Source organism: Phyllosticta capitalensis, assembly GCF_038381095.1.
Source record: "Phyllosticta capitalensis strain CBS 128856 chromosome Unknown BKA78scaffold_4, whole genome shotgun sequence".
NCBI lineage: Eukaryota > Fungi > Ascomycota > Dothideomycetes > Botryosphaeriales > Phyllostictaceae > Phyllosticta > Phyllosticta capitalensis.
This window is the reverse complement of record NW_027117442.1, coordinates 1885249-1908753: the sequence shown is the minus strand read 5'-3', so window position 1 is coordinate 1908753 and position 23505 is coordinate 1885249. Positions and strand designations below refer to the sequence as shown.

The 23505-nt window shown below is 53.6% G+C and overlaps 10 protein-coding genes across 10 annotated transcripts; 5 read left to right on the top strand and 5 right to left on the bottom strand.

The window, feature by feature from the left end:
- Window positions 1-1094: 1094 nt before the first annotated feature.
- Window positions 1095-2916, bottom strand: BKA78DRAFT_352095 (glyoxal oxidase N-terminus-domain-containing protein; the record flags this gene model as incomplete). Its single annotated transcript, XM_066891289.1, has 3 exons — window positions 1095-2113; window positions 2164-2845; window positions 2893-2916. The coding sequence occupies 3 exons, from the start codon at window positions 2914-2916 to the stop codon at window positions 1095-1097; spliced, it is 1725 nt and encodes a 574-aa protein (XP_066745626.1).
- Window positions 2917-7600: 4684 nt separating this feature from the next.
- BKA78DRAFT_249956 (glucan endo-1,3-beta-D-glucosidase) lies at window positions 7601-9032 on the top strand (the record flags this gene model as incomplete). The annotated part of the gene is made up of 2 exons (XM_066884519.1): window positions 7601-8052; window positions 8102-9032. The coding sequence occupies 2 exons, from the start codon at window positions 7601-7603 to the stop codon at window positions 9030-9032; spliced, it is 1383 nt and encodes a 460-aa protein (XP_066745625.1).
- Window positions 9033-11362: 2330 nt separating this feature from the next.
- BKA78DRAFT_312020 (uncharacterized protein) lies at window positions 11363-12161 on the bottom strand. Its single transcript, XM_066888264.1, has one exon. It carries the CDS (start codon window positions 12047-12049, stop codon window positions 11588-11590), a length of 462 nt encoding a protein of 153 aa, XP_066745624.1. The 5' UTR covers window positions 12050-12161; the 3' UTR covers window positions 11363-11587.
- BKA78DRAFT_312019 (uncharacterized protein) lies at window positions 12062-13274 on the bottom strand. Its single transcript, XM_066888263.1, has 3 exons — window positions 13107-13274; window positions 12609-12971; window positions 12062-12542 (listed from the first exon to the last, which is right to left on the bottom strand). The coding sequence occupies exons 1-3, from the start codon at window positions 13200-13202 to the stop codon at window positions 12387-12389; spliced, it is 615 nt and encodes a 204-aa protein (XP_066745623.1). The 5' UTR covers window positions 13203-13274; the 3' UTR covers window positions 12062-12386.
- A 318-nt stretch (window positions 13275-13592) lies between these two features.
- On the bottom strand, window positions 13593-14019 carry BKA78DRAFT_294816 (uncharacterized protein; the record flags this gene model as incomplete). Its single annotated transcript, XM_066886404.1, has 2 exons — window positions 13593-13854; window positions 13919-14019. 2 exons carry the CDS (start codon window positions 14017-14019, stop codon window positions 13593-13595), a joined length of 363 nt encoding a protein of 120 aa, XP_066745622.1.
- Window positions 13878-15049, top strand: BKA78DRAFT_120573 (uncharacterized protein). The gene has a single exon (XM_066882419.1). The coding sequence runs from the start codon at window positions 14176-14178 to the stop codon at window positions 14821-14823; it is 648 nt and encodes a 215-aa protein (XP_066745621.1). The 5' UTR covers window positions 13878-14175; the 3' UTR covers window positions 14824-15049.
- A 542-nt stretch (window positions 15050-15591) lies between these two features.
- On the top strand, window positions 15592-16447 carry BKA78DRAFT_120539 (uncharacterized protein). The gene has a single exon (XM_066882417.1). It carries the CDS (start codon window positions 15632-15634, stop codon window positions 16193-16195), a length of 564 nt encoding a protein of 187 aa, XP_066745620.1. The 5' UTR covers window positions 15592-15631; the 3' UTR covers window positions 16196-16447.
- BKA78DRAFT_120540 (uncharacterized protein) lies at window positions 16448-17503 on the top strand. The gene is made up of 2 exons (XM_066882418.1): window positions 16448-17342; window positions 17392-17503. The coding sequence occupies exon 1, from the start codon at window positions 16699-16701 to the stop codon at window positions 17302-17304; it is 606 nt and encodes a 201-aa protein (XP_066745619.1). The 5' UTR covers window positions 16448-16698; the 3' UTR covers window positions 17305-17342; window positions 17392-17503.
- On the bottom strand, window positions 17385-19809 carry BKA78DRAFT_236326 (fungal-specific transcription factor domain-containing protein; the record flags this gene model as incomplete). Its single annotated transcript, XM_066883852.1, has 4 exons — window positions 17385-17489; window positions 17565-19399; window positions 19477-19653; window positions 19770-19809. Coding segments are annotated over 4 exons (2157 nt in total), but the record flags the coding sequence as incomplete, so codon positions are not given.
- Window positions 19810-21324: 1515 nt separating this feature from the next.
- Window positions 21325-23130, top strand: BKA78DRAFT_249629 (2-methylcitrate dehydratase-like protein; the record flags this gene model as incomplete). The annotated part of the gene is made up of 4 exons (XM_066884491.1): window positions 21325-21603; window positions 21656-22433; window positions 22482-22666; window positions 22717-23130. 4 exons carry the CDS (start codon window positions 21325-21327, stop codon window positions 23128-23130), a joined length of 1656 nt encoding a protein of 551 aa, XP_066745617.1.
- Window positions 23131-23505: the final 375 nt, after the last annotated feature.

Here is a 23505-nt window from a genome sequence, read left to right as displayed (position 1 = left end):
AGACGAACGAATTGCTGTAGCAGTCAGCAGGGACGGCGAATTGTGCTCTGAAAGCGCAGAATGAGTACTAATCAACAGAATAGCGCACACAACCAAGCAAAGACAACGAAATCAGTTCTCGGACACAGCCGTCGGTCCCAAAAAACCAAGGAAATTTACATCGTTATCGCCTATCGAATCTCTGTTCGTCAGTCGAGTGATCCGTGACCTAAGCTTTTCATAAGCGACTTGGTGACGGGATCTCTCTTGGTGCGGATGGTACGGCTTCGATACGTACTCGTTCAGGAATCCGAGTCGCCATATTCTTGTGTCCCAGAAGCGAGGAAAGGGGATTGGAGCAACAGAATTTGAATTCCATCTCGCAAAGCAAACCCAATTCAATCTTCGAAAAGATCCAATACTCCTGATGACGAAATTCTCTTCCGCATGTGTCGCAACGTTTCTCGCATGACCCCACACAGCACCATGCACCTGCACGTCAATTCGTCAAACAAACCAACCTTCGACCCATCAAGCTCCAACTGGGGCAGCGGATCCATGAAGCCGCGGAGCTGATTGCTTGCAGCGCGCAAGGTCGCGTATGGCCTCGGCGGGGTGTTGCCTTTTGCTATCTTTATGGTTTGATACGAGGGCGGGTGTCGGTCGACGGCCGTCGCTGTATTGGGGGCTTTTTTGGGTTTAGAGTTTCGGGCGCCGAAAGTGTGTTGAGCGCTTTATCGCTATGCTTATGCGGGCCTGACCAATGTCGACGTGGCGCCAAGATGAGCTGGAGGGTGTGAGGAGTGGGGATGGGAGAGAAGAGCGTATAAGAACATGCGATGTTTGTGTCTATGGGAGGAGGATGGATGGATGGATGGGAAACCGACGGGTGAATGTACCACACGACCTTTGGAACAAGTGTCAGAAGTGGACAGCCACGGCTTGAGGTCCTTGTCGACTCAAATATTACTCCAAACACTTTGAGCTGGAAGGATGGAAAATGAACTGTCACATTTGGACAGGAGATGTACTTGTCTAAGCGCTCCAAATTACTCCCTCTATCACGCTCATGCATTGGGTGGTATGCGGAAAAGGGACACCCAACACTATGCCAATTATGCAAGCTTGACCCAGACTCCCTCAGAAGGAATACCATCTACAACAACGAACAAAAGCAGTGGACCGGCCTGGATGACGGTCGACCGTGGCGGCGCAGTGACAGTGAACTCGCCTTGTCCCGCTCCCGGTTTGATCTCGAGCTCAACGAGCCTGTGCTGCATCGAAACGGCGTGCGTGTGGAAACCAGGCGCCATCAAACGTACCACAACATTTTGACCCTGGGCGTTGGTAGCCACGTCGAACGTCTTGCCATACGCAATCTCGTTCGGGGCGCGGGTGATCTTGGGCCTGTTCTTGCTGGCGACGTAGTCGGGGGAGAAAATCTCGACGCGGTACTCCGTAGGGTATGAAGAGTCCTTGCGCTGTTGTTGCTGCAAGAAAGAGCGTTTCCCGTTGTTGTTGAAGTTGGGCCAGTTGCCAAAGACTTTGCCGCCTGCGTTGTACACGACGGACGGATTGGAGCCGGCGATCAGCACCTCACCATTTGGCAATGGCTGCGAAATCGAGTGGTACATGCGAGGGATTGTCGCTTTGGGAAGTGGTGTGAAGCGTGAGCCAACTGGTTGGGAAGGGTCGTAGATCAAGGGAACTGTGACTGGGTCGTCGGCCATGAAGCCGCCTGCTGAGCCGGTATGTGCGCCATTGATGAGCAGTACCTTTCCGTCGGGAAGAAGGATGGCGTCGGTCATAACTTGCCCACCATTGGGGAGGTTGTCGACTTGCTCCCATGCCGGCTGCGCCGCGTACGGTTGGATGTGGTAGCAGTCGTCAAGCGTTTTGGGTGCGGGCTTGTCACCGGAACTGCCACCGCATAGCAGAATCGTGGGTGCGTAATTGTTGGCTGGGGAAAGAGGAAGTAGAACCGCAGTTGCGGACGATGGAAAGTTGCGAGCCCACTTGGGAGCATTCGGCAGTGTCTTGACCAACTTGTCTGTCTTGTAGTTCCAGATGACGGCCTGATCGCCAGCCAGAGTAAACACTTCGTCGGCGTTCGCTTCATTTGGTAGGAGCGCCACTGAGACAGAATTAGTCGCGCGCCTTATCCAATTCAGGACATGAACTTACGAATTGGATACAGGTTGTACGCCTTGTTCGTGTCGGCGTTGTCAGTGAATTCCAAAACCGGCAGTTTGACCGGCGCGGGTGGAGCGCCAGTCTGCGTCACCAACTCGTACGTCGGGACGTTTATATCAACCTCATTGACAACCAGTCCTCCTTTATTGGAGCCACCCACAACCACAATGTCTCCATTGGCAAGAGCTTCTGCAGTTGGATACCACCTTCTGGCCTGGAGCTTCGACGCACCCTCGACCCAGTCCGTGGTGCATTGCCCTCCGTCGCAAGGTCCTGGGGCAAACCTCCGGATAGCATCAAAGCCATCGCCGATTCCATCTTTGGCGTTTGGTTCTGCTCCAGCAAGATTCATCAAAGTGCCGTCGGGGAAGAAAGCTCCCGCGGAGCAAAACGTGTTGGATTTTGGTCTGAGTTTGCGCAGAGCCGCAGTTCGCCAATTGAACTCGGTGCTGAGTACTGAAGTCTTGGTTCCATCATAAACGTACTCTTCCTTAGCATGGGCTCCAGTTTGAAGGTTCACGCCTGGTCCTCCGTAGTTTGGATGGTAGTTGTCCAGGAAAATTGCATTGTCGGTAAATGGCTGTAGGAACACCATCTGCGCAGTGCATCCTGATGAACCGACGGTTCGGAAACCAGCAGCAGCAGCATGGTTAACTGCCACGCTTAAAAGAGCCTTTTTGGTGTTAAATGATTGACCTTCCGCTTCTCACGAATACTTACACCAATGTAGAAATTCGTCAACATCTTAAGAATGCTAAGACACAACCAGGGTATAATCCACCCAACCACACAAAGTAAGACAAGAAGATCTTCGGGCCTGTGCAACTCTACGCGGCCGATAAAGCGGGAATTGAGCAGATTATAATTGGCGAGAATTGAGATGAGCACTTTTCTTTGGACTGAAACATATTACCGTTACAATGGCGCGCTTTAAGATGTTCTTCGAATTTTCGACTGCAGCAAGGCCCTTCTGTTCCAACACCTAAAAATAAAGTTAGGTACCGCATACGTCCATGTCCTATGGGTAGGGTGGTGGCTGGCGAAGTTGCCGCCCTGCGCTGTCGTCATCTGCTCCTCCACCATCAAACAGCCACAACTCTCCTACACGAGAACGGTAGAGACACCACGCTATTTTAGGTTGTGATCATGGCTCTTGAGCAGTCGATCCGAAAGCCTGTTTGAGTAGAGGGAGACGGCGACCTGGTTTAGGTACCGTTTAGGGACGCGGCATCCTACCTGTTTAAGGGTGCAGGGGGCGTGCGATCCCTGTCCTTTTCTCGACCGCGCTCCATTGGGAAGATGGTAGTTGGCGCAGCAGTCCCAGTATCAGTGGGTTGAGTAGAAGTGTTGGAGTGGCGAAAGGACAGTGACTGAAGATGTAAGGGTTGTAGAAATCTGTCAAGTCAGCGCACAACGCCCAGTCAGTGTTGATTCAGCCTTGTCGAATAACCATCCACCTGGAATGCGTAAATTGTTCCTGTTTCGAGGCCACAAAACTGCCTGGACCGGCAACGGTCTCCCAATCCAAAGTCCGGGCTCACAAAGGCGCCGAGCCGTTGTCATTCGGGTGCTTCATCCCTGCTACTTCTTGTAACCCTGTTCCCAGACAAACTTTTGCAGCCACGCGAAACGCCCAGCTTGTCTCTTTAGCGTGGTGACGGCAAGACCAAGTCTTGTTTCTGAGCCTCACAAGCTATTGAAGACGACCGATTAACTGAAGTTGTAACCTTAAACCAGCGGCCACGAATGTCCTTGGGGACTACCCTATCGCTTGGGATAGGTCTAGGCATTCGCATTGTGGCTCATGGTACAATGCTCTTCGACAAGGCCCAAGGCATGGCCGGCAACGGCTGCGACGGATACAGCAAGTACGACATCTGTCTAGCCGAAGATTGGTCAACTGACAGGTAATCAAACGAGGTTCAGAAACGGTGTGCTTCACCGTAGACATCCAGTTTCATCGAAGTGGCCCGCAATGGAGAAGTCCGCCGGCTGCCGATATCCCTTGACCATAAGACAGAAGCGGTGCAAACTTTGCTTCGAACCCGTGAAGACCTTAGGACACGGAAACACGAGGGAAGTGCCGGAATCTTGCATGCGAAACTCATCGAAAACTCCGAGCTGAGAGAGAAAGAAAAATATCAACGACTGCTCGCCGAGCATACGCAACCAGCTGGAGTCTCCAAGAGTTAAGGAAACGGCGACGAATCCCTGCAACACTGCCACGTCGTATTGTACAAATACGTCCCGCCGTTCCCTAGTGGCCGTTGTACCTTTTCTTGGGTGCTCCTGAAGTCGTTGCCTCTCTGTACATGAGTGTGCCCAAGGCCCGCCTCAAATCGTCGTCATTGGCACAGCAAAGACCGGGATAGGCTCGGCAACTCCGATCACCATCCAAGCAATGACGGGTCTTGGTTCCGAAGGCTGTTTTGTGCTAAGCAATACTGTACGGATAGATGGCGGGCTATGCCGCAAGTGCTGCCCACACCGGCCTCACACGAGCTTTTGCCTTTGACATCTTCGCTTACCACTACGCGGTTTGCAGCTGACATGCCCTGGTAGACCACGTAGTCTTGAGTCATCTGACTTTGAAGCAAAGCTGAACCAGGGGTCCACCGCAAGATGTGGCCAACGGAACTTCGAAATGTGGATAGTGACGGTCTCATGAAGGACGTCTAACTCAATTCCACGATGTCCTCGTCTTGGAAGTTTTCCGAAGTCCTCCAACTCCTTTATTTAGCTTCATCGCCTTGAATCGAAGACGCTTGATCCACGGCGAGGGTCATAAAAATATGTTGTTCCAAATCTTATTCCAACAGTTTGCGAAGTGGGATGTGCGGACAAAACTCCACGGGTTGCCTTTCAGTCTGCCCTAGTATCAGGATGTTGAATGTCGGCCCGAGAAGAAGGATGCCTCGGGATTTAGGAGCGAGTGGTCGGCATCGTGGACTTCCGTTTCCCATTTTCGCAAGACTGCTCAGGTGTAAACACTGCCGGTGGATTGAATGGCAGGCCAGCCTTATCGCTATTCTTCTCGAAATGTGTCAGGATTTGGTGCGGGTCATAACTCCGTTGGACAAGCCGTAAATGCGTTTTGCAGCTCTCCCAATTGGACCAAAATCGAAGAGATATGCTCGTTGTGCTGATTGGATGATTCAGAGACCCTGTCTATTTCCTGGATTGGTCGGGCCTCGCTTACAGCGCGTATCCGGAGCTGCGAATCCATGGAGTGGACAAAGGTAAAATCCGTCGACACTGCGCGCCGCCTCGAAGTTATCTTTATCCAAGTTTAGCAACGACATTGCTGGTGGTTTGCGTGGCTGCTAGACTCCCTGTCAATTCGAAGGTTGACGAGGACTCGGCATGAATCCGGCACCGCTGAGATGCTCTCAAGCGATGTTCATGAAGAGCCACCAGTCGCAAATGGCGCTTACAGATCTCATGCTGAGTACTGCATCTCACACTACACACCCAGTGGCTTGCCAAAAGATTCTGTGGTTTAGCAAAGAATGTGGAGCACAAAGCTGACTGCTGTCAGATCAGCAAACCTCCGTGTCGCGACGCTCTTCTAGACACAGCGGGATCTTTCGAGCTGAGCCGAAACGCAGGCCTTGAAGACAGTCCAATCGTCATGCAAAGAAGTCCCCAGAAGCTTTCAACGCTTGTCCATAGGCGAACGAACATTCAAGGCACATTGGCGGACTGAGGGAAGGAACTGCCAGAGCGCCAGATTTCGGCAACCTTACATCGAGTGCGCATTGAAGAGAGTCTTTCACTGTTGATGCAAAGATAGGACACAGTATTTGAGAGGGGGTCAAGGCGCCACTTCTGTTCCTATTGCACAGCAGTCCAAGGTCGGGTCGTGATGGAGAACCCTCGGCTGATTCGACGTCTTCGCTGATCTCTCTTCCATCCTGGAATCTTTTTCACTGCCACATCAGCGATATGGTCCGGAACACCAAGGCGTTTCACATGGTGTGGGGCTCTTGCCGACAATCCACGGCAAACGCTCTGTTTGAGCAGAGCTGGTAGCACTCATCGAACGCTTGCACCGAAGCTGGACACTCACAAAAGCTCCTGAGCCAATCGAAATACATTCTCAACTCCTCGGAATGACCCATATGGAAGAGCTTACGCAGATCATAGTGAACATACGGCCTTTCGTAATGGGAAGAGGATATTTTTCCAAAAGTTTAGACAATCATGTCCCCGCTGCTTGAACGGAGGCGGTAGTACTGCTCCTCTAGGCGGCGGCATTCTGTCAAGGGCGCAAACCAGCGGTTGCTGCGCCCGATTGAGTCCGAGGACGTCCAGTAAGAGATGAATGGAGCCGACCAAAAGCAATTCGCGTGGTTGGCAGTCACTAGGCGAACTGGAAGCTTGGGTGAGGTCCTTTGGGATATTTCAGAGAGGCGGCATGATAGAGATTGGCCGAGCTGAGGTGGCGTATCAGCGCCTGTAGTTCTGACGGTTGAATGGGAAGCCTGGTCGTTCGTGATGCTTGGTCAAGAACGCGTTGAGCCCGCGTCTGCAACTAAGCGCTGCGAGACGGATAGCCACTTGAGCTGATTGGTCTTGGCGAGGCCACAAAATTGGTGGTGGCAATCAGATTGGAGATTTTGGAGGTCGAGATGTTCGGTTGGCTGCATGTGAATCAGGGTCAAAATGATTGAGTGGCTGGGTGGTGAGAGCTGTGGACTGAGGTGGACAGGTTGCGGAGTGTGAGGTCGGTGCGATAGCCGTACCCGGCAACAGGCGGCGCTAAGCCCCATGCAGCTATCCGTGCCAGCCTACGCGCCTTCCCAGATCATCGCCGCTTGTTCCAGCAAAATCTTCTTCTTCGTCAAGTGCTATCCAACCTTCGAGCTCTTCAGTTAGCTTTTCTCATTGCCTTCTACAGTTGCGTCGCTTTTGCTGAAGGCCAAGTCATCCCAGATACAGCGTTAACTCAGACGAATGTCACTCCAAGTTCAACTGTGGAAACGTGGTACACTCTTTGCGCTGGGCCTGGCGAGTTGGCGTCAGTGGTTATGGCTGCCGCGCCACCACCGAAGCCGCTGGTAGAAATTCCGTATGCGGCATCTATCAACATGTCAACTATTCTCAGCCGCGAGCCTCGGTTCCATGTAAACCAACAAGAGCAGGCACGCTGCTTTTGCTATCGGTTTAGGAACCTCAGCTCCATCTCGACCCGAGAATTATTGATGCGAGGCGAGTCGTCTCTGGATCATGGTTCCAAACTGCAAGTGTCGAGGCCCTCGGGAGGCGTGTTCTTCCAACTTTATCTTGCCTTACGTGCCTGCTTTGCCATCCCTTTCTATTCGGTCAAGATACCCTAAGATTTGCAGTCCTGCTCTTCTCTCGCTGTTTTGAGTCTCTTTGTGCATCTTCAACTCAATTGATCTCATCTTTCTGCGACAGCTCCAAAATGGCTGAACAGGCCAGCTCGGCGACGACTACGGCGACTGCTTCTGGAAATCGGCCAGGCACACCAGAAAGCGATGTCATCACACCAGCTCCTACGATCCGACGCACGGTGTCGAATCCCTTTGCTACACCCTACGGATCCAACCCGACTTCTGCGACGGCCTCCTTGTATGACTTCCACGCCGTTGCTCGTCAACCCTTCTTCCGATCGAGAAGAATCAAGAAGGGGACTGTAGAGCAGCCTTGGAAGGAGAAAAAAGACCCAAAAGCAAAATGGATCACAATCTTTCCTCTTCTCGGCCTTCTCGCTGGCATTGCGTTGACTGGATTCTTGGTGTGGGACGGCCTGCGATCCGTCATTGAACACGAGTATTGCCAGGTGATGGACGAGACCTTTACGAATGGGCTGGATGAGAAAATTTGGACGAAGGAGGTCAATGCTGGTGGATACGGGTATGTGCTGGTGTGTCCAAATTTTGGGGCTCGGGCTAACATCTGGCAGAAACGGTCAATTCGACGTGACGACGAATACGGACGAAAATGTGTTCGTAAAAGACGGACTGCTTCACATCAAGCCGACTCTGCAAGACCAGAATTTGATCGAGACGAACAACATAGTTGATCTTACCGGTAGCGGCGGATGCACTTCAGGCGTGTTCAAAGACTGCCACATGGCCACGAACATCACCAACGGCACGATTGTCAATCCTGTCAAGTCTGCTCGCATCAACACCATGAAGGGCATGAGCATCAAGTATGGCAGAGTAGAAGTGACTGCCAAGCTCCCTTCTGGCGACTGGCTCTGGCCCGCGATATGGATGATGCCTGTCAACAGCACGTATGGAGACTGGCCCCGCAGCGGTGAGATTGACATTATGGAGTCACGCGGCAACAACTACACGTACTCCCAAGGCGGCAACGAGATTGTATCGTCGACGCTGCATTACGGTCCTTCGACCAGTGAAGATGGCTGGTACAAGACGAACGTCAAGCGCAAGGCCAAGCTCAGTACCTATGCCGATGCTTTCCACACATTTGGCCTCGAGTGGAGCGAAAAATACCTTTTCACCTACGTCGACTCGCGCATCATCCAGGTCATGTACGTCAAGTTCGACATACCTTTCTTTACGCGTGGACACTTTCCCGTCGCAGACTCCAACGGCACTCGCATTGTCAACCCATGGCAGGCGACAGGAAACAATGCGGCGCCATTTGACCAAGACTTCTACCTCATCATCAACGTCGCTGTTGGTTCCACGAACGGATGGTTCAAGGATGGCCACAACAGCAAGCCTTGGGTCGATTCCTCCACGACGGCTCCAAGAGACTTTTGGAACGCTCGGAACAAGTGGTATCCTACTTGGGAGAAGGGAGGCGAGTTGTTGATCAAGAGCGTCAAAGTTTGGCAGGAGAAGGGCTACAAGGGCTGCTAGGGTGGTGTTATGTCGTTGCTTGCTTTGCACGAATGAAAAGGCGCATGGGGAAGTTTGAATATTGCTGTAAAATAAGCTGAGGGCTTTACGTAGGACTAATGATGTTCTCGGATCATGGAGCGAGAGAAATCTCTTTGCGCGCTGGAGCCAAATCACTATCGCTGGGGAGCTCTGTGCCAAACGTGCTTACTTCCAATGACTCTCACACGACAAGATCGCTTGCCCAAATGGCGGAATCAAGGACCTGTAGCGTGCTGCCAACGGCAACTTCGGTACCAAGGGGCCAACTACTGGCACGGCGCTGTGTAAGCCGACCCAAAGATTGCTTCGGTGAGCCCGCCGACTCTAGAACAACGCGTGGCACATTTGGCCGGTTCCGCGTGTTGAGAAGTCGTAGAGTGATGTGCCGACGCCTCGGAGCTGCAAAGCGGAGGAAGAATCTGAGGATTCATCAGTTGCCCAAGAAGCTCAATTTGACATGGAATCGGTGGTGCGTCGTAACGTTTGACATTGATTCGCCTTCTTTCGACAAAAGCTTCGATTTCGACTAACTCCGAGGAACTGCTCCGCGTCCCATGATTGCCGTCACCAAGGTGCCCTCGAAAGAAAAGGGGAAATTCTTTTCTTAGAGGAATTTTACCAGTGAATTTCCTGTCAGTCGACGAGAATACTTGAATTGGGAAATTCAGCACTAAAAGACAAGGACGCCTCGTCACCGACTCTAGAATGGCCATGTTTGCCGATGGAGAAAAGTAGACTCCTTTCTTGTTCATGCTCCATCTGAAGACTCTGTCAACTACGCCAGGTGACTCTATTTGGGCTTTCAATTGTGGTAACAGAAACGGCCACAACTTCCTTTGAGTCTTCCTGCAATACGGCTTCCCATTTCCTTCGCCCTGTAGCTCAAATTGCCATTTCGGGTTAGACTTTGGTCACGTGAAAAGGCAGAGATTGTACAGCAAATTCGCGATTAGCAATCGACCTTTGTTTATCGACCTATTCAGTGGGTTTCAACGTGCATCTGCCACATGGGCGACGAAGTATGACTGCTAGAAGTCTCGCGGCAAGGCGATTACATATTCAAATGACGAAATCAAGACCTGTGTGCCTAGGGAGCATTCGAACACCTTGCGTCCTGTTGACTTCAACATCGCCGCTCGTAAAACGATGGCAACAGGGGCCATTTTTGCTGCGGTGACCGAATTGGATTCCGGTGGGAGATTTGCGGCTCCAACTGGCAAGCGAACCAAACCTGTCTGTATCCATGAACCCCAACAATTTTGACAACGCATATATAGAGGTACGCTCAGTCCTTCTCCAAAAATTGCGGGACCTTTGACCAATCAATTCTGACTCCTTTGGATAACGAGGCCTGATTCTTCCGGCAGCCGGCGCCATGGCTCTACTCGGGACCCTCCACAAACTCCTCGGCGGTCCGTTCGTTGTCCCCCTGCTGGAACAGTGCAGATCGGGGATTCTCGAAGTGTACGAATGGCTACACAAGGAGTCTCCGGACGTTCAAACTGAGTCGCCATCACATCGAGTCAGAAGCAGATCGTCCACCAAAAGAACCTGGAATCGAGCCATCTATACCGACTACCCACCGAGTTACTGTGTCTGGTTGACAAAGATCTTGATGCTACTGGGTATCTTGCTATTCGAGCTACATGTTCGACATTCCGCGACCGACTTGGAGCTCCAAAGTACGTCTCACCAGATGAAAAATCCATTGCAAAAGCAAAAGCGAAAATGACCGAATGGATGATCCGGCAGCTTTATCCCACACTCTGTGAAAGAGAGCGAAGAATTGGAGGGCTGATGCGCAATGGGGAAGAGCTTTTTCTATGCCAGCCATGCGCTACACGGCATCCTGCCGAATTTTTCACTCGCGAGCAGCTCGAAGCAGGCCCCGAAAAGCGGAGATGCCGGGGCCAGCAAAGAGTGTTCCGCCTCTGCAGGCATTTGACGGTCGATTTCAATACGATGAAAAGGCCTCTGGAACCTCTTGAATACCACCGAGAGTTTGATACTCCGTACGGACTCGATTTCCACATTTACCGCGCGCCCGGACGAATCGATTGTGCCAAATGCCGTGAAAAAGTCGCATACGGGGATTTGGGCTACGACTACATGAACAGCACCATTTTGACCCAAGAAAGCTGGCGGGGGCACGAAGGCAAATCTTACTCTCACATGCGCGAGCTGTATCCACACTTGGGGTTCAGTTGGAAGTTAGTTTCACTGTCAAATCTGTCTGAGGAGTTGGCCGGCGACGATACCCCCCTATGCCCACACGTGTCGATGCGAGATATCAATCTGGATTTGTGCTATTCCCGGACCGCGAGGTTGAAATATAACGGAGAGAACAAGAGCTATTTCGGCAACTATCTTCGCGACACTCAAAGACAGGCAGCTCTCCGTAGAGGGGAAAACGTTATCTGGGGAGCGTGTCGTACCAAAGATTGTACGCTCAAATTCTCGTTCCATTGGCGCGACATCCCTGTCCGATTGGCTCTGGATGTGCGTTTTGACTTCCCTCAAAGCATGAATTCGCCTCAAGACCCACGATGGCTTGCCATCACATATCCACTGGAAGGAGAAGACAAAGAGAACTTGTTCACCTTGGAGGATTTGAACAATGAGGCGGTCTGCCGGGGCCTTGGCTTGTGAAATCGCGAATCACACTGTGCGTGTGCAGCTTTCAGGGAGCAGTCAAAAGCATGCGAGTCCCCCCGGACGAAAGCAGTAATGTATCCAACCGCCGACTCCGTAGGACATAAGTTGTTGTACCGCTTGCCGCCATGGAGTCCGTATCCTCCGTAGAAACCACGGCCCGGTGTAATCTGGTGGTGGCGAAGCATCAGGACCTGGAAACCCAGAATGAGAAGCTGGATACGGCCAACAGTGAGCTGGAAACGGTCAACGAGGAAATGAAAGGACGTGACGGGGGTGGTTAAGGTGGAGGAGATTGCCCGGTGGGGTAGTACCAAGTCAAGACGTGTGTAGGCAGGAAGCATTCGAGCACCTTGCCACCGAGAGACTGGGACGTTGGTTGGGCTCGTAGAAGGATAGCTACAGGGAGCATTCAAGCACCCCAGTCCCACCTCAGAGTTCACTCTTTCTTTGCGACCCACCGTCGTTGTGTCCCTTTTCTTGACCAATGACTAATTCAAACGCCCCTCTTCGCACTTACTCCCGTGTCCATGTTACATTTCTGGTGAAATTTGTTTAGGTCCGGTTCTTTGCAGGAAATATCTTTTCTATCGTGTACGAGCGCTCACAGAGAATCCTCTTATACAGCAGAGACAAACAAGGCCAAGGTTGCGCCCGCACAACGCCCAGGAGAACAAATGTCTACGACTCGGCTGCGACCAAGCTCAGGTAGACACCCCATGCGACACCGACGATGCTTCCGAACACGACACGCTTGTCTACGGGGACGACGGAAAAGCTGATGAGGGAGACGAGAGGCCAAAGCTTGAGGCCGGCGGAGTAGATTGGCCACATACTCTACAACGGAATAGTCAGCCCAATGCGCATGGATGTAGACAGTCGAATATGGTGGAAGCAGCTCACCTCCTTGATGGCGGCGATAATCTCGTCACTACCGCTGCCGTTCAGCGCGCGTATGGTCGCGACGAACAAGACGATGTTAACGAAGGCACCGACGGTCTGGTCGAGGAAGAACTTCATGAACATGTTCCAGTAGTTGCGCTCGCCCTCGTCGACGACTGGACCGGCGCCATTGGACCGTTTTTGCTTGCTCTTTTCATCTTTTGTCTTGCCCGACTTTTCCTTGTCCTTGTTTTGTGACGGTGGCGGCGTGTTTCCTGGGTATGCTTCCTCGAGGTACTCTTGCCACAGAACGTTGGGCGGCGTGCTGATGACGGTGCAGAGGACGAACTTGACAAAGGCGGCGAAGTCGAAGACGAGCGGTTGCTGGGAGCGCGAGACTCTGTCAGTGCTTGCTGTGGCACGCGTGCGGGCAGACGGTGAGCACGAGGTTTGTGATGATTTAGGTTGCTGGATTCAGCAGCATCATGTTGTTTGTGGGTGTCGGAATGAGAAGCTCACGCCTTGCTTTTGCGCCGTCATGAACTGGGCGAGCACGTTGCTGGTGGCGGATAGGGCAGATGCGGCGACGATCTGCTGAAGCATGGAACTCGGCATGGTGGCGGTAGGACTGTAGGAATGTAGCGGTAAGGTTAATAGGTGTGTGGTGTGGAAAAAGGTTGGAGAATGGTGGACGTGTCATACAGCAGCAGCGGGCGGCGGGACGGGCAGCGGAACGCCTTTCGGGCCGGACGCGATGTGAGCACCTTGATGCCCGAGTGTCGCGCGCGCGTTTCACTGTTTCAGCTGCCAACCCTTTGCTCTCGCCTCTGCCTTCACGCGACCAGTCCGAGCCAGTTCAAACCATCGCCATCTCGATATCTGCCTCGCGCGATGTTCAGTCTTCCAAAGCTTACAGTCAGCTTGTGTATTCGACAGCACTTGCAGTGTTCGCTCTGGCATTGATTCAAAACATTTTCATTCGTTACCCATAGCTACATCACGACTTTATGCGCCGCCCTCCTTCCTCTGGCCGACAAAGAAGCCAACACCAAAGTCGTCAGTGGTGAAAGTGATCTTGGAACCCTTGGGAAAGTAGAAGACATCGCCCTTCTCCGCCTTGACCTTGTTGCCAGCCTCGTCGCTGATGTAAAAGTGGCCGTCGATGATGAGCTTGATCTCGTGGTAGGTGTACTCGTAGACAAGCGGGGTGCCCTTCTCCAGGCGGTAGATGCCGCCCGAGATGGGAGCTACAGAGTCGTTTTGCTCGCTATCGCCAGCTTGTCAGCGGTGTTACTTCCGGCGGGGCCGCTCGTTTACAGAGTGCGACGAACCTGGAAACAATGTCGCCGAGGAAGGCGTTCTCGTTGGCAATGAGAGGAGGCTTGAACTCGGATTGAGCCTTGGGAAAGTGCTGCAGAGCGATGGGGGCCATTGTGTTTGGTTTGTGGTGTCGAGAGGTTTCGGTGGTGAGAGCTTCCATACAAGTCAATTGCTGAACATCCTTCGCAGTGCCAGATTTTTTACACACCTTGTAAGAGCAGTCGCAAAGAGGAAGAAGACGCAGTGTCAAAGTTGATTGAAGGGCAGAATGTGCCTACTCAAAGGGCGCGTCGAGCCAAACCTATATACTGTCCTTATCCTATACCACTTACTCAAAAGAGGATTAAAAACCCCAAAGAACATCCATCTCCACTCCGGGACCCTGAATGCGAACACAAACCTAAAAAAGCTACAACAAACGTCGCCGGTCCCAACCGCCCCGCTCACACATGCCACTTGGCAGAACCAAAGGCACAGTATATCAATTCATCCAGACCGACAACCCCCGCGACAAGCCAGATTTGTGGGCATTCAAGAACTATCTATCTTTCGATTTCCAAAGTCAATGGCTCGGGCCATGACGTTTCCGTCCTCGAGCTTCACGACCATCGCAGCCAAGCACATCGTCAGTCCGGCTACGCATTGCACCATGTTGTCCTCGCAAGCATCGTCCGCCGTACCAGCATGTCAGCTTGCCGCATGTCACACAAAAGGCACAAAGATTCCCAGGGCGTTGCGATTCGTCCATCCTTCTTGCTTTAGCTCGCAGATCGACCGCGACTGGCGAAGGGGTTTTTATTCCTTAAACGGCAAAAAGGCAAACTTTCGGCTCCTCCCGGACAGGGGTCTGATAAGCGGGAGCTCTGAAGCTTTCGGCCGAGGGCCCAAGCTCCTTGCCTTTATTGGAAGAGGATGAAGCGGACGTGGCTATAGCTTCGAGCTGTGGTAGTGGCGTCATAGCTCCTGGCTTCGACCAGGGCAACGGATGACGATGGTGCCATCGTAAAAAAGAAGTGAAGTTATGGACAAGAACGTGAGGTGAAAAGCGCAGGTGAGATCTCTCATTCTTCTCTCTACCAGTATCGAGGACCACTGCTCCTTCCCTCAGCGCCGACAAGACAATACTGCCGTCATCCATCGACCGCCTCCGTTCTCGACAACCAGTTGAAAACTCCATGCCAAAAACCTTCTCGTCCTCCGTTTTTTGCTCGAACTGAAGCTTTCGAACTGCCAAGAGCCCCGCTCCACGCCCGCAATTCCTTCACGATGCGTTTCATTGCGCGGAACACGCAATCCGCGTCCTAATTTGGGCAATAAGATCCAAGGAGGCAGGGTCGGCGACTTGGCAATGACATGGCAACTTCGAACTATGTGGGTGCTAGCAAAACGAAGGCGTGAAGCTGAGACCGAGGGAATAAGAGGCACAGTTTATGAAGAGGGAGCGAAAACTGCTGTTTTGGGGGGCTGTCGGAGTTCAGCGATTTGATAGCTGCGCCGTAAATCAGGCACACCTCAAGCCACCCAGCTAACTCGAGCAAGCAATTTTGAGCCAGAGAATCCATGCATCTACAACGCACGATGACCCTGTAAACTTTCCATACACGCAGCTGGCGGTCTCTTTCTGTCTAGAATGCACCCGGGTTCTTTTGCATTTCTGGAACCAACGTCTTATCTTTCTGGACTCGCCCCTTGTCGTCTCTGATGGATTCGCTTCCTATCCCAGAATGCATCGTGAACCGTGCCAGTACCTATCGACTCCTCGGATCCCATCCATCACAATCAGTGTCACAATCTCAATCACAACAACCGAACGGCTCGTATCGCGTACCTATCTGACTATTCCAGTCCGTACCTATCAGCCAGCTCTTCGTCCTTTGCCTCCAACTTCTCTCCTGACTTCAGACGACGACAACCCGCAAGACACCACATTTGCTCGACCTCAACTCCGCATCTCCCTCCCAGCTACGCACAGTCCGACGCGTCTCGCAATCCGAATCCAGTCACCTCAGTCCGTCTCCCGCGCATCCGCATCGTGCAGCCCGGGCACGCATACGACGCAGCAGCGCAGCGCAAGTCACGCCACACCAACCACAGCACGCCGGTACCGCACCGCAGCAGGCACGCGTCCCTCTCCCGGCTCACGCCATCGAGCAGCCAAACCGCGCGACACCATCCACGCTCTGTTTTATTCGGCCAAGAGAAGTAGCGTTTTCCCGCCTGCGCGCGTGCTCGGACGACGGCATGGGGTCATGTCACCTCATCCCCTCTCTGGGGGTAGATTGACTTGACTTGAGCTGGTCGCTCCTTGGGTTGGTCTGCGTTGCTTCCTTCCTTTGTTCTTGCGAAAGCCAGTGGGGAAGATGGCGAGCGACTTGAATCCAGTCCCGCGGGCATCACCTCACGCTGCAACGACCACCGCAACCTCTTGCTGGATCTACATGACGAAGCCTTTCGCAACCTGCCGATCAACCTACCTGTCTGTCGGCCTCTCAGCGACCTGCCAATCCATCAAACGAATGGCCCTCATGCCGCCAAAACACCCTCCCATCCACGCACCCAAGCACACATGTCACAGGAGCTAGGCAACAAAAGGAGCAAAAGACCGGGCCGCTGGACCGCCGCTCTGTTATCGGCATGCGAATGCCAGGTTCAGGGAAACCGAACCGGGCCGTCTGTTTGGGACAGGGATTCAAGGGACGGGCGGGATGGCTGAGAGGCAGGGAAGGAGGTGGTTGAGCCTGACGGGTGAGCGCCGTGAGGATGACGAGGACGACTTGGTGCGTGGATATATATGTGCGCTGGTCGAGCCCGTATCATTCTGGTCTTGCTTTCTTGCCCAGTCCATCCCAGGTCCCGCGGTCAAACCAGTCGAGGGCTCAGCGCTAACAGTGCCTCGATGCACGAAGTCAGTCGGTTCGGTCAAGACGACGGCAAAAACTCCTGTGTATGCTACCTCGAGATCTTGATTATCCATCACCCGGACATTCATTCCGCTGTTCGCTCCTCGACCCAGCAAGCCATTCCACCCGACCCATGCGTCGACGCCAGATTCCGCGAATCCATCCACTGCTCGCTCGATCGATCGATCCATGCATCGTCTCATCTCGTCCAATCCCGTTCCAAGTCGTCAAACCAGCCAAAGTCAAGATACAAGAGAAACGGAAATACAACGTTGAATGACACTGAAGAGCGCAACGCCATGTCTGCTGCAAGGAGCAAGTTCATAGGCTCCCAAGAGGAAAAAGGGGTAACACAAGCCGAGAAAAGGGATAGGAGGTCGCGAGGTGTGAGAATCGTAGGAGAACAGAAGCTCATGACGACCGAAGAGAAGAAACCATCTCATCATTCATCTCGCATCCGCCAACCATCAACGAAACGGAAAGATCAAAGCATGTGAAAAGATGCCAAGGCTCATCCCAGAAGGACTGCGGCAATGTCAGTGGAGAACATCAAAACATGTCAACGTGTTGACTCACCTTCCCAGCCCCAATCTTTCATAACGCCAAGCCAATGCAATCGGCCTCTGACTGTATACTCTCGGTCCTCAAGCCCGCTGCCAGCATCGGTTGCGCTGGCCCGCGGCTTCTCGGCATTCAGCGGCATCGACATGTCAAAGCGGCCCATGCCCGTCGGCCGCCGGTTGCGCCGGTCACCGACAAAGTTTTCGTTCCACCGCAGCGGCTCGTCGAGCATGTCGTTTCGGGGGCTGATGGAGCCCTTGATGTTGCTGCTCTTGGTGGCCACCGTCATTCGTGGCCGTACACGAGCCTCGTATGCGTCGCGGCGAGCCCAAACCTCCTTGCAAATGTCGAGACATCGGTCGACGATGCCGATGACCATGCGTGTAGACATGGACTCCCAGCGGTCTTGGACCCATTGGCGGTCTTCGCCCGTCGCCTCGCTGCCCGCCGCGGTGAGCGGGTAGATGTGGACAATGACTGCGCGTGAAGTGAGAGGGACGGTCGCGAGGTAAATGAGCACCTTTTTGGCAAGCTCGGCTGATGAAAGAGAGGGAATCTCAGGGACCGCTTGATGAAGATAGAGAAGCGTTGCCCATCGGTACGCCTCGGCCGTCTGCAGACTATGCTGAATGTGCGACGTCGGGTCCTCTGGAACTTCAAAATACGCCTGCGGAACCCAATCCTCAAGCTGCGTCTTGAGCTCCATGGCCTGCGAAATGATGGACGGTGAGTTGCTCTCACTCCGACGGACTCGACGGACCAAGTTGGCAACGTGGCCAATGATGGGAAACAAGGTACTCGCACAGCCCATCAGCGGATCAAGCTGTGCTTCAAATTCAAAAGGACCGGCAAACAACGAGGCGATGGCGTCAAAGTCGTTTGACTCGTCATCGTCCATGGACGTCAAGCGAGCAGTGACGTCCATGTAAACCCACGTGTTGCAGAGAAATTTGAATCTTGCAAGATTATCGCCTTGCGACGGCGCTCTCTGGTGACGAGCCAGCGCCTGTTGGACCAAGATTTTGGCGCCCTTGATGTGGTCAATTCCAGTTGAAGTTTGCTGATCCCAGGTTTCGGCAAAAGCTAGTGCGAGCGTCGTCGCAATCGCTGCATCTAAATGCATACTTCCAATCCCAGTGGCGAGGTGTTCAATGCTGGAGCGCATGTGTTCGATCCCGAGAACTCTAAGACGAGAATTCTGCTTTGACATGTGGAAATTCGTCATGGATGCAATGGCATGAAACAAAGCTGGAGAGTCCTGGGCAAGAGGCCAAATGAGAGATCGCCATGGATTTTCGGATGGGCCATTCTTGAGTGAAAGGATTCCGCAGGTTTGTCTGTCGAAAAGCATGGCCGTCATTTCCGGCGAGTCCATAGCTACACGTGGCTCATGCAAAAAGGCCGGAAAAGGCTCAGGGGGTCTTGGAGTTGTCCGGCCAAAGTCCCCAGACGGCAGAGGAGTTGGAAGGCGCATGACCCAGGCCTCGTGGTCTGGATTTATTCCGTGAGAAGCAAGCGGGCGCATAATCTCCTCAATGTCTCCGTCGTCCTCCATGACATTTGGACCATGGCCAAAATAGGGAGGATGAGGAAACATGGCGTCGGCTCCGGGAAACTGGGCCTCCCAGGGCATGTACTCGTGCGGCGGCGCGTTTGGATCTGTTCCTGGTAAGAGCAGGTCCACTAGGCGTGGAGACTGTCCGGACGACAGACTTGAAATTGCCGTGTTTACAGATGGGACAGTGTCGACCGTATCGGCATCATTAAACATACTCGTGGTACTAGTAGTTGACCCCGGCTCAAGGGGATCAATGGCAGCTGGCTCTGGACGAGCAGCTATGGGAGAAGAGCCCGGGGGAAAGGCGCCCGGGGTGGGAAAAGAAAATTCCAGCATCGACTGCTGCACAGGAGCAGCCGATTGCTGAGAAGAGGCAAAAGGAGGAGCGAAGCGGACATCGCTTGGCAATGATGTCTGCGGCGAGACGTCGGCTACAGGAGGGCTCTGAGGGTTCGCTGCGGTAACTGTTGGAGCTTCGTTCGGCGGGGAGGATGCTGCATGATTTTGAGCAACAAAGTCAAGAGCGGGTTCAACACCTCTGGCATTGTACCTTTTGATTGCTTGGCCGGCTGCGGGGGTTTTGGGCCGGTGAAGCTAGCCTCCTCAAAGGGCCGCCATTTGAAGTCTTTCTTGTAGCCGCCGCAGGGGACACTGCGACGAGCACACTGCTGGCAGGTCGGCTTGGTCTCATCGCATTTCAGCCGTTTGGCTTTGCAGGTGCTGCATCCTGTTCCAAATTCGTCAGCGATTGGTTGGTTAAGAGAGGACGGTGGTGGCTCCGTCGAGTGAAGTGGGAGAGGTGGGGCAGCTTATCGCCGCCGATAAGCATGAGGTCAAGGTTACCGTTTCTGCTCTTGGACTGTTTGCGCTTAGTGACGCCGTTTGGGGGAGGATTTGGGGCGGCATCAACGGGCTTTGGCTTGGGGGCGTGAGAACGGCGACGAGGCGCCTCCTTTGGGGAGGCGACGGGGGGCGGCGTGGTGGACGGGTTGGTGGTGGTGGATGTCGTTGCGACGACGGGCGGGTGAGATGAAGCGGACTCCACCGGCGAGCTGAGAAAGACGGACGGTGAAGGAATCGTGATGGCTTCTGCCATATAGCCGCTGCCTTGTTATCTGCGAATGGAGCGAGGGTGCAGTAAAAGGCAGTGAACAGGCCTGAGGACTGCGAGCGAGGGCAAAATGGACCAAGGCATGGGCGTATGGAGAGGGAAATCGAGGGCGTCGACGAGGGCGCGCGCGCGCAGCAAAAGAGCGAGCGAGGCGATAAACGGCGGTGCAGGCATCCCGGCCCCAACACTGGCCCCGCCCTTGACTCGCCCAATCCTCCACGCTCGTCCTGTCATTCAGCCTGCCTGTTGACGCCTTCTCTAGACTTGCTTGGTTCCAATCGCATCGCCGTCGCCTACTTTTCCCACCACGTCTCCGACCTTTGTCCTGGCCCCGCCGAAATGCACCTCGTCACTGCCGCCTCGGTGTGGAGCCCGCACTGATAGCGGCTCTGCTGGTGCTAATCCCAAGCGTCACACGTGTGGTTTCCAAGCTGCCAAAGATACGGTCGCGCCTTGATTGTCCCGAGATACCGCAAGATAATTCGAGATGACTACTGCGCCGCGCCGATAGGGCAGATCCAAGCTTATCGCCCTGTCGAGACTTGGACCTGAGACGCATCGCATCCGCCATGGGCTTGCTGAGATTGCGCCCAACAGAGGCCTTGAGTGGCCGCGGCCATGACAGCGCGGCGTCAATCGGTTATGCGGGTGCGGATCACTTCGCTTGCCACGGAAGGAAGACGGAGATCAAGGAGGGACATGTCAGCCTGGAATCTAGACTGCGAGGCTGCCAAAGCATCGTGATCCCAAGGCCATGTCGTGTGTCGACGGGAGGTGGGAAAGGTGTTTGAAGCCAGGCCGCGGGACGAATATCAGAGCAACCGGTCAAGCGTCAGCTGCGAGGAAACATGTTCATTTGGTCCTGGAGGGCAAGGTTGAATTCTCTGCGGAGGACATGGTTTCGGTGGTTCCAGGGAGCATCTTTTGGAAAAACTGTCCTGAGAAGGTCAATGTCGTAGGTGTGCGAGCAAGATGGAGGTTGAGACAGGCGAGGTCGACAGGTGTGGTTGACAGGCCGGATGTCACAGAAATTTTGAGACCTGAGGAATCAACAAGGTCCGAGCTTGACCCCTACCCAAAACGGGACAGCTGGGGTCCCCAGATTTCACGTGACTCAGGTCAATGGTTCCCCGGAGCAGCGGGGGTGACCTCATTCGTCATTCCCGTCCCGACCGAGGTCGGTTAGCCGACACCAACAACCACCCCGCAACTATCCATCTGGAGCTTGTTCTTTACAGGGAGAAGTGCTCCAGAGCTCATTCATCTCTCTCCTCCACCCAATTGATCATGTCTGCCCTTAGTCGAAGCGTCTGTCGTCAAGCTTCGTCTTCTCTTCGCTCCCGCCGTTTTCAAGCTCCGAGCTTAGCTAGACCCGCTGGCTTGTTGAGCGTCTCAGCTCCCCACATCTTCTCAACCTCTCGACCTACAACCACCGCAAAATTCTCCACAATGCCGACCCTCCGCGACAATGCTACCGCTGTGCCTGCCGGCGCCAACAAATTCGACCCCGAAATCGTCGATGTTGCCAAATATGTGCACAACTACAAAATAGACTCCGCCCTGGCTGTAAGCTTTGTCTCTGATGTGCCTAGCTCCATCTGACCATGTCATCGTCTAGTTCGACACTGCTCGCTGGGTGTTTCTTGATACCCTGGGCTGTGGTTTGAAGGCCCTCGAATTTCCCCAATGCACAAAGCTCCTCGGTCCCGTTGTCGAGGGCACATCCGTCCCCAACGGAACCCGCGTGCCTGGCACACCATACCAGCTCGACCCCGTTCTCGGTGCTTTCAACATTGGTGCAATGATTCGCTGGTTGGATTTCAATGACTGCTGGCTTGCGGCAGAGTGGGGTCATCCTTCGGACAACCTGGGTGCCATCCTCGCTGTGGCCGACTGGATTTCAAGGACCAACCGAGCTGGTGGAAAGCTCGGCAACGGCAAGGTCTTGAAGATTAAGGATGTTCTCGAGGCCATGATCAAGGCCCATGAAATCCAGGGAGTCATGGCCCTCGAGAACTCGTTCAACAAGGTCGGCTTGGACCACGTAGTCTTGGTCAAGCTTGCCTCGACTGCTGTAGTTTCCAAGATGATGGGTCTGACCGAGGCTCAAACCAGGGATGCTGTTTCCCAGGCATGGGTTGATGGACAGTCTATGCGTACCTACCGTCATTCACCAAACACAATGTCGAGAAAGTCGTGGGCTGCAGGTGATGCCTGTGAGAAGGCGGTCAACCTCGTCTTGAAGGTGCTCAAGGGCGAGGGCGGCATGCCAACCGTCTTGTCTGCGCCCACCTGGGGATTCTACGACGTCAACTTTGGTGGCAAGAAGTTTGAATTCCAGAGGCCTTACGGAAGCTACATCATGGAGAACGTCCTCTTCAAGGTTTCCTATCCTGGTATTTTTCTCCGATCAAGGGGATCAAAATGAATGCTAACTGGCATAGCCGAATTCCACTCGCAGACTGCCGTCGAAGCTGCCGAGCGCATTCACAAGAAGCTCAAGGACCAAGGCAAGAGCGCGGAGGACATTGACTCGGTCCAGAATCGCACACACGAGGCCTGCATCCGCATCATCGACAAGCAGCTGAAGCCAATGGACAACTTTGCTGACCGTGACCACTGTGTCCAGGTGAGTTGGACTTGAGATGGTAGAATGACTGACGGGCTGACACAAAACAGTACATGGTAGCCACGATGCTCGTCTTTGGCAGACTTGAAGCCTCGGACTACACAGATGGTAGCGAGGCGGCGACTTCCCAGCTCCTCGAATCTCTACGCAAGCGCATCAGCTGCGTTGAGGATCCCCAGTTCACCAAAGACTACCACGACCCAGAGAAGCGTACAATTGCAAACGCTCTCACCGTCCGCCTCAAGGATGGCACTGTCCTTGAGGAAGAAGTGGTCGAGGCTCCTCTCGGCCACAAATGGCGCAGAGATGAGGCTAAGCCCCACATTCTTGAAAAGTACAAGAGACATCTTGGTCCGCACTATCCGCAGAGCCGCGTGTCTGAGCTCGTCGATCTCGGCATGGATCAAAGCAAGTTGGAGCAGACGGATGTCGACAAGTATGTCGACCTGTACGTGAAGAACTAACTGTCGTTGGGCTTGGTCCTGTAGCAGCTGTCTATGAAGAGTAGACAAGTCTTCGATGCTGCTTGCATTGCGTAAAAAAGGAGTGTATCGATCAAGACTTTTGATACGCAGAGAGATGCAGTGCCGGCTAGAGCCGCAGGTGTTTTATTAAAAGATTTTCGGAAAATGTGGAGCAAGACCCCAGCTTTGACAACGCGCGACCCCAGGTGCCCTGCGGATTTTCCGGAATATTCGATTCGTGTTGACAAGAACTCACGCAGACCGGAACTGACCAGATCTCAAAGGCACAGTCTCATAAGACGAACACGTTGTCTCTTAGTGCCCCCCTGAATCCTCAGCAGATTTGAGGTCTTTCAATCATCAGCAGTGTTGATT